Source organism: Acipenser ruthenus, chromosome 2, assembly GCF_902713425.1.
Source record: "Acipenser ruthenus chromosome 2, fAciRut3.2 maternal haplotype, whole genome shotgun sequence".
NCBI lineage: Eukaryota > Metazoa > Chordata > Actinopteri > Acipenseriformes > Acipenseridae > Acipenser > Acipenser ruthenus.
In genome coordinates this window covers 12,180,579-12,192,890 of record NC_081190.1, presented here as the reverse complement: position 1 = coordinate 12,192,890, position 12,312 = coordinate 12,180,579, and the positions used below count along the sequence as shown (strand labels likewise).

At 40.7% G+C, this 12,312-nt stretch overlaps 1 protein-coding gene across 4 annotated transcripts in view; it reads right to left on the bottom strand.

Annotated features, from left to right (window-relative positions):
* LOC117403781 (WD repeat and FYVE domain-containing protein 3) overlaps window positions 1–12,312 on the bottom strand; it is a 104,273-nt gene that overhangs the window by 75,400 nt on the left and 16,561 nt on the right. For all 4 annotated transcript variants that reach the window (XM_058989513.1, XM_058989503.1, XM_058989508.1 and 1 more), the window contains exons 2-4: window positions 7,110–7,308; window positions 5,102–5,225; window positions 4,881–4,990 (exon numbers count right to left, since the gene is read on the bottom strand). In XM_058989513.1, the coding sequence (XP_058845496.1) occupies window positions 4,881–4,990; window positions 5,102–5,225; window positions 7,110–7,289 (414 nt within the window). In that variant the 5' untranslated portion in view covers window positions 7,290–7,308. The remainder of the gene's footprint in view (window positions 1–4,880; window positions 4,991–5,101; window positions 5,226–7,109; window positions 7,309–12,312) is intronic.

Here is a 12,312-nt window from a genome sequence, read left to right as displayed (position 1 = left end):
GTGGAGTCTCCTGTGTTCAGTGTATTTTGTAATGTTGTAATGCACTGGGATGGTGGAGTCTCCTGTGTTCAGTGTATTTTGTAATGTTGTAATGCACTGGGATGGTGGAGTCTCCTGTGTTCAGTGTATTTTGTAATGTTGTAATGCACTGGGATGGTGGAGTCTCCTGTGTTCAGTGTATTTTGTAATGTTGTAATGCACTGGGATGGTGGAGTCTCCTGTGTTCAGTGTATTTTGTAATGTTGTAATGCACTGGGATGGTGGAGTCTCCTGTGTTCAGTGTATTTTGTAATGTTGTAATGCACTGGGATGGTGGAGTCTCCTGTGTTCAGTGTATTTTGTAATGTTGTAATGCACTGGGATGGTGCAGTCTCCTGTGTTCAGTGTATTTTGTAATGTTGTAATGCACTGGGATGGTGCAGTCTCCTGTGTTCAGTGTATTTTGTAATGTTGTAATGCACTGGGATGGTGGAGTCTCCTGTATTCAGTGTATTTTGTAATGTTGTAATGCACTGGGATGGTGAAGTCTCCTGTATTCAGTGTATTTTGTAATGTTGTAATGCACTGGGATGGTGCAGTCTCCTGTGCTCAGTGTATTTTGTAATGTTGTAATGCACTGGGATGGTAGAGTCTCCTGTGTTCAGTGTATTTTGTAATGTTGTAATGCACTGGGATGGTGGAGTCTCCTGTATTCAGTGTATTTTGTAATGTTGTAATACACTGGGATGGTGGAGTCTCCTGTATTCAGTGTATTTTGTAATGTTGTAATGCACTGGGATGGTGCAGTCTCCTGTGCTCAGTGTATTTTGTAATGTTGTAATGCACTGGGATGGTAGAGTCTCCTGTATTCAGTGTATTTTGTAATGTTGTAATGCACTGGGATGGTGCAGTCTCCTGTGCTCAGTGTATTTTGTAATGTTGTAATGCACTGGGATGGTGGAGTCTCCTGTGTTCAGTGTATTTTGTAATGTTGTAATGCACTGGGATGGTGGAGTCTCCTGTGTTCAGTGTATTTTGTAATGTTGTAATGCACTGGGATGGTGGAGTCTCCTGTGTTCAGTGTATTTTGTAATGTTGTAATGCACTGGGATGGTAGAGTCTCCTGTGTTCAGTGTATTTTGTAATGTTGTAATGCACTGGGATGGTGGAGTCTCCTGTGTTCAGTGTATTTTGTAATGTTGTAATGCACTGGGATGGTGCAGTCTCCTGTGTTCAGTGTATTTTGTAATGTTGTAATGCACTGGGATGGTGCAGTCTCCTGTGTTCAGTGTATTTTGTAATGTTGTAATGCACTGGGATGGTGGAGTCTCCTGTATTCAGTGTATTTTGTAATGTTGTAATGCACTGGGATGGTGCAGTCTCCTGTGTTCAGTGTATTTTGTAATGTTGTAATGCACTGGGATGGTGCAGTCTCCTGTGTTCAGTGTATTTTGTAATGTTGTAATGCACTGGGATGGTAGAGTCTCCTGTGTTCAGTGTATTTTGTAATGTTGTAATGCACTGGGATGGTGCAGTCTCCTGTGTTCAGTGTATTTTGTAATGTTGTAATACACTGGGATGGTGGAGTCTCCTGTGTTCAGTGTATTTTGTAATGTTGTAATGCACTGGGATGGTGCAGTCTCCTGTGTTCAGTGTATTTTGTAATGTTGTAATGCACTGGGATGGTGCAGTCTCCTGTGTTCAGTGCATTTTGTAATGTTGTAATGCACTGGGATGGTGCAGTCTCCTGTGTTCAGTGTATTTTGTAATGTTGTAATGCACTGGGATGGTAGAGTCTCCTGTGTTCAGTGTATTTTGTAATGTTGTAATGCACTGGGATGGTGCAGTCTCCTGTGTTCAGTGTATTTTGTAATGTTGTAATGCACTGGGATGGTGGAGTCTCCTGTGTTCAGTGTATTTTGTAATGTTGTAATGCACTGGGATGGTGGAGTCTCCTGTGTTCAGTGTATTTTGTAATGTTGTAATGCACTGGGATGGTGGAGTCTCCTGTGTTCAGTGTATTTTGTAATGTTGTAATGCACTGGGATGGTGGAGTCTCCTGTGTTCAGTGTATTTTGTAATGTTGTAATGCACTGGGATGGTGGAGTCTCCTGTGTTCAGTGTATTTTGTAATGTTGTAATGCACTGGGATGGTGGAGTCTCCTGTGTTCAGTGTATTTTGTAATGTTGTAATGCACTGGGATGGTGGAGTCTCCTGTGTTCAGTGTATTTTGTAATGTTGTAATGCACTGGGATGGTGCAGTCTCCTGTGTTCAGTGTATTTTGTAATGTTGTAATGCACTGGGATGGTGGAGTCTCCTGTGTTCAGTGTATTTTGTAATGTTGTAATGCACTGGGATGGTGGAGTCTCCTGTATTCAGTGTATTTTGTAATGTTGTAATGCACTGGGATGGTGGAGTCTCCTGTATTCAGTGTATTTTGTAATGTTGTAATGCACTGGGATGGTGCAGTCTCCTGTGCTCAGTGTATTTTGTAATGTTGTAATGCACTGGGATGGTAGAGTCTCCTGTGTTCAGTGTATTTTGTAATGTTGTAATGCACTGGGATGGTGGAGTCTCCTGTATTCAGTGTATTTTGTAATGTTGTAATGCACTGGGATGGTGGAGTCTCCTGTATTCAGTGTATTTTGTAATGTTGTAATGCACTGGGATGGTGCAGTCTCCTGTGCTCAGTGTATTTTGTAATGTTGTAATGCACTGGGATGGTAGAGTCTCCTGTGTTCAGTGTATTTTGTAATGTTGTAATGCACTGGGATGGTGGAGTCTCCTGTATTCAGTGTATTTTGTAATGTTGTAATACACTGGGATGGTGGAGTCTCCTGTATTCAGTGTATTTTGTAATGTTGTAATGCACTGGGATGGTGCAGTCTCCTGTGCTCAGTGTATTTTGTAATGTTGTAATGCACTGGGATGGTAGAGTCTCCTGTATTCAGTGTATTTTGTAATGTTGTAATGCACTGGGATGGTGCAGTCTCCTGTGCTCAGTGTATTTTGTAATGTTGTAATGCACTGGGATGGTAGAGTCTCCTGTGTTCAGTGTATTTTGTAATGTTGTAATGCACTGGGATGGTGGAGTCTCCTGTATTCAGTGTATTTTGTAATGTTGTAATGCACTGGGATGGTGCAGTCTCCTGTGTTCAGTGTATTTTGTAATGTTGTAATGCACTGGGATGGTGCAGTCTCCTGTGTTCCAGTGTATTTTGTAATGTTGTAATGCACTGGGATGGTAGAGTCTCCTGTGTTCAGTGTATTTTGTAATGTTGTAATGCACTGGGATGGTAGAGTCTCCTGTGTTCAGTGTATTTTGTAATGTTGTAATGCACTGGGATGGTGCAGTCTCCTGTGTTCAGTGTATTTTGTAATGTTGTAATGCACTGGGATGGTGCAGTCTCCTGTGTTCAGTGTATTTTGTAATGTTGTAATGCACTGGGATGGTGCAGTCTCCTGTGTTCAGTGTATTTTGTAATGTTGTAATGCACTGGGATGGTGCAGTCTCCTGTGTTCCAGTGTATTTTGTAATGTTGTAATGCACTGGGATGGTAGAGTCTCCTGTGTTCAGTGTATTTTGTAATGTTGTAATGCACTGGGATGGTGCAGTCTCCTGTATTCAGTGTATTTTGTAATGTTGTAATGCACTGGGATGGTGCAGTCTCCTGTGTTCAGTGTATTTTGTAATGTTGTAATGCACTGGGATGGTAGAGTCTCCTGTGTTCAGTGTATTTTGTAATGTTGTAATGCACTGGGATGGTGCAGTCTCCTGTGTTCAGTGTATTTTGTAATGTTGTAATGCACTGGGATGGTAGAGTCTCCTGTGTTCAGTGTATTTTGTAATGTTGTAATGCACTGGGATGGTAGAGTCTCCTGTGTTCAGTGTATTTTGTAATGTTGTAATGCACTGGGATGGTGCAGTCTCCTGTATTCAGTGTATTTTGTAATGTTGTAATGCACTGGGATGGTAGAGTCTCCTGTGTTCAGTGTATTTTGTAATGTTGTAATGCACTGGGATGGTAGAGTCTCCTGTGTTCAGTGTATTTTGTAATGTTGTAATGCACTGGGATGGTGCAGTCTCCTGTGTTCAGTGTATTTTGTAATGTTGTAATGCACTGGGATGGTGCAGTCTCCTATGTTCAGTGTATTTTGTAATGTTGTAATGTACTGGGATGGTGCAGTCTCCTGTGTTCAGTGTATTTTGTAATGTTGTAATGCACTGGGATGGTGCAGTCTCCTGTGTTCAGTGTATTTTGTAATGTTGTAATGCACTGGGATGGTAGAGTCTCCTGTGTTCAGTGTATTTTGTAATGTTGTAATGCACTGGGATGGTGCAGTCTCCTGTGTTCAGTGTATTTTGTAATGTTGTAATGCACTGGGATGGTGCAGTCTCCTGTGTTCAGTGTATTTTGTAATGTTGTAATGCACTGGGATGGTGCAGTCTCCTGTGTTCAGTGTATTTTGTAATGTTGTAATGCACTGGGATGGTAGAGTCTCCTGTGTTCAGTGTATTTTGTAATGTTGTAATGCACTGGGATGGTAGAGTCTCCTGTGTTCAGTGCATTTTGTAATGTTGTAATGCACTGGGATGGTGCAGTCTCCTGTGTTCAGTGTATTTTGTAATGTTGTAATGCACTGGGATGGTGGAGTCTCCTGTATTCAGTGTATTTTGTAATGTTGTAATGCACTGGGATGGTGGAGTCTCCTGTGTTCAGTGTATTTTGTAATGTTGTAATGCACTGGGATGGTAGAGTCTCCTGTGTTCAGTGTATTTTGTAATGTTGTAATGCACTGGGATGGTGCAGTCTCCTGTGTTCAGTGTATTTTGTAATGTTGTAATGCACTGGGATGGTGCAGTCCCCCAGTGTCCGGGTGTTTTTTAGCTACACACACCTGTCCCGATGATGCCAGCAGGTTGATGGTGGTGAGCAGCATCCAGCCTCGACTCGCCTCCTCACTGTGATTCACCTCCAGAAACTGAACGATGGCCCGACTGGCAGCCTCTGCAGAGGGACAGAGACAAGCCCAGCGCAACCAGCGAGGGCGGGTTTCATTAGACAAAGCCCTCAAGGACTTATTGCTACAGCGCCCCATATAGTTTCAGCTGCTCGTACCTGTTGATTTGTTAGATGCCCGCCTTCTGATCTCGGTGACCATTAATCGTGATACTTGTGTTGTAAACTGGAGGATGTCAGAGAACTTCTCTGTCATTGTACTTGAGGGCGCATTGCCAAACACCTTCATTAAAGAGAAAACAAGTCAGTTTCAGTTCTTCCATCAGAATGATCCTGCAAAGCAAATGCCATTAGATTTCACTTGGACCCATTACCGACTACAGTACTTTATTAAGATTTCTATAACTATTGTACATGCATAATACCAAATAATGGTTTTGTTTCTGTTAATACAAATTAAGAATTCACTATTAAGCAATCCAAAAAGAATATTTGTCAATAGTGGGAGTAGTGGTTAGGGCTCTGGACTCTTGACCGGAGGGTTGTGGGTTCAATCCCCAGTGAGAGACACTGCTGTTGTACCCTTGAGCAAGGTACTTAACCTAGATTGCTCCAGTAAAAACCCAACTGTAAAAATGGGTAATTGTATGTAAAATAACGTGATATCTGTATAACGTGAAATAATGTATAATGTGATATCTTGTAACAATTGTAAGTCGCCCTGGATAAGGGCGTCTGCTAAGAAATAAATAATAATAATAATAATAATGATGTAAACAGTTAAACTGAACACGAGCGAGTGTGCGTCGTGTGTGTGTGCCGTTGTCGTGTGTGTGCGTCTCTTTGTGTGTATGTGCGTCTGTGTTGTATGTGTGTGCGTCTCTCTGCATCTGTATCTCTGTGTGTCGTGTGTGTGCGTCGTGTTAGAGTGGGCTGCAGTAGAACAACGAGCAAAGTAAAGAATAGAAGCCTGAGGAGAGACAGTGGTCTTGACAACGACACGCATGGCATGGCACTACGAGTAGTAGAAATAACCAACGCTTTCTGTGCCCTGCCTCCTAGGTCAGATGACATCAATGTAGCCATGGGGTTTAACTGTAACACAGATCTTTCATGTAGCCACGGGGTTTAACTGTAACACAGATCTTTCATGTAGCCACGGGGTTTAACTTTGTAACACAGATCTTTCATGTAGCCATGGGGTTTAACTCTGTAACACAGATCTTTCATGTAGCCACGGGGTTTAACTGTAACACAGATCTTTCATGTAGCCACAGGGTTTAACTCTGTAACACAGATCTTTCATGTAGCCACGGGGTTTAACTCTGTAACACAGATCTTTCATGTAGCCACGGGGTTTAACTCTGTAACACAGATCTTTCATGTAGCCACGGGGTTTAACTCTGTAACACAGATCTTTTTTTGGCCTACCTTCAGCGTTCAGTCTTACCAGAATCATGAATAAATCTAGAAACAGAAGTACTGCAGGGTCTGTATTTATAGACTATATCCATCAGAATGCAATCTCATTCACTGTCTCCAGTAAAGGGCTCTGAGATGATTCATTTTATTTGAATACAATTTTAAAAAATAACGTTTAAGGAAAGAATTTATAAATACATGTAGATATGGCTAAACAGTCGCTCAATTTTTCACATCAGCAAAACAAAGTAATTGTAGCTAACAAAACAATTCAAATTCTGTAAAAACTGCAACTGTTCTGGTTGAGACAATTAAACATTTTTTCTGCTTCTTTCAATCTCCATTTCACATTTTCTTACCTGTCATATCTTGTATGTGTTTGCTATCATTCGCTATAAATATTGCTGTTTGTGAATAATGTACATCACTATTTATCAGGTATGGCTAGCAAAGAATGGCAATTAGACATGTCCCATAGGGGTGTGCAATAGTACTGTCTGTCTCTGTGCAGTTAGTAGCGAGTTAATAAATAGAAAATCTCTATTCTATCATAACTCACGCCTCTAGTGGTCCTTTTCAAATCCCCTCTCCTCAGAGGCTGGTTAGTACAGTGCGCTTGTTAAACAGTGCTGTAAAGCGCAGACACACACACACTCGCGCACACACGCGCACACACACACACACACACACACACACACACACACAGGCCTGTGTCAGAAGACAGGTAGCAGGCTGCCTCTCTCACCCTGTTGAAGACAGGCAGCATCATGTACAGCTTCTCCTCCTGCTCTTTCTGGCTCATGTGGCGCGGCGGGTGGCAGAGCTCACTGAAGAGGCGGCGCAGGTGCATGAGGCCCAGTGCGTTGTCCTGCGGGCTGCACTCCTCCAGCCGGGGCCGCCCCATGATCCTCTTCACCATGTTCATCTTGAGAAGCGAGCCAGCACTGAGGAACAGGACAGCAGCGCTCAGGCAAAACTGCACAGTGTAGTATCGTCAAATCATCTGCATTCATATGTTCAATGAAAATAGAAATCCTAAGCAGCACAGCATTCCACTAAACATTGAATGTGAAATGTCCTGTTTTATGAGGCGCTTCAATTTTTTTCCCCCAAAAGTTTCATTTCTAGTACCTTGGCGCAGTGTAAACTAGTGCCGGGACAAACATGGAATTTTCATGTAGGGATATTTGTTCACACATTAGTTCATTTTCAAAACATTAACAAAGCCCTTATCTGTACTGTAACTGCAAAAACACCAGCTCTGGAGACATCAACCCTCCTTTCTGCAAAAAAAAAAAGAAAAACTTGACCTGGCAATGAATTTGCTTTGTTTATGTTGTGGATTGAAATAGGACAGCCCCTGTCTTTGCTGACTACAATAACAAAAACATAAACTAATCTTAAATCTATTCAGTAAGAAAATGGCAGCAGATCCCACCTTTTAAACACAGCTCTTTGTAGCATGGCAAGAAGTCCCAATGGTTGTGCTGTTCACTTCCCGTGTTTGATTGTCAGGTACAGCACAGTATTAATGCAGAAACCCACCTGAGCTTTCAACCCCATGCCTCAGTGTACTGTATATGAATGAATCAATAGTACTTGGTGTCCGATGGGGTCTTACTACCTCATTTCGGTGTTATAAGATAATATTAATACAGAACAAAGCAAAGCCCTGTATGACAGTGTAGTTATGGGTCTACAATAATCAGAATGCCCTGCTTCACTACTGTATAGAAGTGCCATATTTCATATGAACATTTCACTGGATTTGGTATACTGTCATTCCACAAACACTGACAGCTGAGATTACTAGTATATTTGTTTGTTAAGTGAAAACTTATTTGTGTGTGTATTTTCAGATCAAGAAGAATCCCCAAAAATATGCTTTGAATCGTTCACTCCCATCAGGTTTACTGCTTTAAAACTAACATTCCTAATGGGATGCTCTAGGAAATACTAAGCAACGAAGTCAGAGAGACAATGCCAGTGAAAACCCCACAGCTTCACTGACAGCACCAAGATTAAACTGACACAGATAAAGAAAACATGAAACCATCATTTGAACACTTAGAAATGAAATGGGTTAAAACAAAAGACAATGCTCTCTTTATAGGACAGGGGTATACAGTGTACTGTACAGAACAGCTCTCTGTGCAGCAGAAACAACAACATGGTGTCTTAGCAATGCTACAGTATCTGAGGGCAGCTCCCTAAGGAAGAAAATTCCCAAGCACTGGAAATATTTACATGAAAAACAATAGAAACTATTTAGTGGCTAACAATCCTTTATAATAACACCAGAATAAAGTGACACTGTGAACACTTTACATGCACACTTTCAGGACGGCTCCATGCAGTCAGGTGACACTAAAGTTATCCTTCCAGGAGAGGGGCCTTCAAGCCACTTTATCCAAGAAATAGATTTTAAACATAATTCATAAACCGGACTGTTGTGATATTTTTTATCTACCAATCATATTTCTCTGCTTTTACTCAGGAGTGTTAACCAGTATGAAAATCATTTCTCTTGTAACAGTGGTAGTGTATCCATGTCAGGCTTGTTTTCTGTTCCCACAATCAGAGCATTGATCAGCTTTACTGCAGCAGTACAGGTAATCATGAGCTCGATACACTGTGGTGCTCACACTGCAACACAAACTCTCTCCTTTACTTCAGATCAGAGCATTGATCAGCTTTACTGCAGCAGCACCAGTAACCATGAGCTCGATACACTGTGGTGCTCACACTGCAACACAAACTCTCTCCTTTACTTCAGATCAGAGCATTGATCAGCTTTACTGCAGCAGCACCAGTAATCATGAGCTCGATACACTGTGGTGCTCACACTGCAACACAAACTCTCTCCTTTACTTCAGATCAGAGCATTGATCAGCTTTACTGCAGCAGCACCAGTAATCATGAGCTCGATACACTGTGGTGCTCACACTGCAACACAAACTCTCTCCTTTACTTCAGATCAGAGCATTGATCAGCTTTACTGCAGCAGCACCAGTAATCATGAGCTCGATACACTGTGGTGCTCACACTGCAACACAAACTCTCTCCTTTACTTCAGATCAGAGCATTGATCAGCTTTACTGCAGCAGTACAGGTAATCATGAGCTCGATACACTGTGGTGCTCACACTGCAACACAAACTCTCTCCTTTACTTCAGATCAGAGCATTGATCAGCTTTACTGCAGCAGCACCGGTAATCATGAGCTCGATACACTGTGGTGCTCACACTGCAACACAAACTCTCTCCTTTACTTCAGATCAGAGCATTGATCAGCTTTACTGCAGCAGCACCGGTAATCATGAGCTCGATACACTGTGGTGCTCACACTGCAACACAAACTCTCTCCTTTACTTCAGATCAGAGCATTGATCAGCTTTACTGCAGCAGTACCGGTAAACATGAGCTCAATACACTGTGGTGCTCACACTGCAACACAAACTCTCTCCTTTACTTCACATCAGAGCATTGATCAGCTTTTTGGAACTGCAAAAGGGCCATTTTTCAAAATAAAATCATCAAATGTCATCATTGCCAAAGCAACATAAAAATGTGCCTCAAACGAACAAGCTACAGAGTCCGCACTGCGTTTCTTATTGGGGTTTTTTGTGTCCTGGGAATTTCTTAGTAGTCAGATAACAGACAGTAAGGAAAACAAAACCAAAAATTGCCCTTGAAAGCATATAATATAAATAATTAAAGAAAGCAAAGAAATGCACGGAAAGTATAGTGAAATCAATAAAGCACTTACTGTAGACTTATAATAACAGGAATAGAAATCAGGGCTGCTTACTAATTGTTTACACGTAAAGTGTTGTATTAGTCATTAGAACCTTTTGCATGGAAGGCCTCGGTTGCAAGGGTGTGCGGTTCTTTGATGGTCCCAGATTCAGTTAAAATGTGTTTGCCCACTGACGATGGGAACGAGAATGCAGAGATGGGAGCCCAGCTAACAAGATTTAAGTTTTTGCAGGTATCAGGCTTTTAAAGACTGTCACCCACACCTGTGAGCAGAAACTGACCCAACACTGTCACAGCTACTGGAAGCAGGCTGATCTTTGGGAAATAAATTGAACATTTGTGAAACTGCAACCAATATTGTAATGGCTGTAATGTGTTTTAGAAAATATCTTTAGCAGATGTGCACAGACCTGTCGTGGTGTTCACAGAACCAGTCCGAGCTGAGCCTGGCGCAAAGTTCAAATCTTGTTGGGAATGTGCTGAGTTATTGGATGATTTAAACTAACCTGTATTGATTGAAATAATATGATATACTCTTTGTCAATAATGATAATAATACTGTATATGGTTGTTGTGTGCAGTCGATGAAAGCACCTGCTGGAAGGAGTCAAACTCGGCAGGCTCATATCATAAGGCCTTGTTAGCGCATTCCAGTTTTATGAGAAAAAGTAGCTTATTTCGATACTTTACTTTCTTTGCTTCATGTCTCATATTAATGAACACCAAAAAATTGGCAAAAGGCTAGGTTTTCTTAAAACCTGCTTTGACTGGATTTTGTATGAACAGAGAAAGGGGTCAGACTTAAATTCAGTAAAATAATATTAGCAACTGTTATACTGAAGTAACTGAATTAGAAATACATGTTACTCTCTGAAGAGAAAGAATATGTTTTAAGTATTTTGATCTAAAAGTGTTTTTGCTTGTTAAGGCTCTACTGTAATACAAATAGACTGTAAAAGCAGGAGCGAGCATTTAATTTAATCAATTTAAGAATTAGTTCAGTTTCTCCAATATCCATTAAATTAAAGAATATAAATGTTTAGTTTATATAAAGGTTTTACTGCAATAAAAAAAACAGGAACTGTTAGGTTGGAATATTAGACAAAGTGTAAACCGTATTCAATAATTTTAGTAGACAATAAATCTACAGAAAAATAGCCTTGCCCTTATCTGCTTGCAAGCAGAGCAGTGCTAGATATGGAAGGTTCTTTTTGGCAGTCAATGTGAGATTTACTTGTAGTCCACAGTTTTGAATCCAAGGTCTTTCTATGATAAGAAAACCTCGTAGTAGAAGGGAGCATTCCACGAAGGGGAGTTGTGTCCAGCCACAGTTCTTATCAAATAAGTAGCGACTTTCGTTGGGAGAAAACTGATTTCACGCAATGAATTTGGAGAAGTGCTTACAGTGGTGTTTCATATTAATCAAAACAATAGTCTTGGCAAGAAAACAGGGTGTTTGAATCCTGCTTGTGCAGACAACTTTTAGAAACAGAGAGAGAGGTCAGGCATAGTCCGAGAATGGAACAGTTAAATAAGGCTGTTTATTATAGCTTAAATTTAAATGAAACTAATTGAACTGACCGCTGTATGCTTATTCAAAGTCTTTGTCAAAAACTGTGTTAATACACATTTGTATATGAAGTTAAACTGACCTATTGACAACACATTGAAATGGTAACATAATATGCAGCTAGGAGGGATATATATTTTGACCCAGCTTAATATAATCAAATAGAGCTGGTGTTACATATTAAAAATCTATAAATCTCTCATATATACACATATACTTGTATTGTATTTGGTAGCAAGACTCCAGTTCACCTATTTTTTTTAGAAAAGGGAGTTCGAAAAAAAAAGAGCGATGAAATCATGTTTCAATGTTTTTTGGCAAGAAGTTACATTCAATCAGTTTTGAAAAAAGAGTTGAACAGATCCTTCTAGAATGTATCGTTAACTTAAAGATAAGAAATGTCAAAGCCGAGTGATTTGATTTACTTGGGACTGATGTATTCAATGGAGGGAAAATCCTATAAAAACCAAGGTAAAACCCCAGTCAAGTATCGCTCAACTTGCTAACTACAAGCTGATGTGATCCATGCTCTGAAGATCTCTGAAAAACTGATTGCTGTTTGGTCGTAGTCTCTGCCTTTTGAAGACAGTTCTTATTTTTCAATATATCCTACACTACAC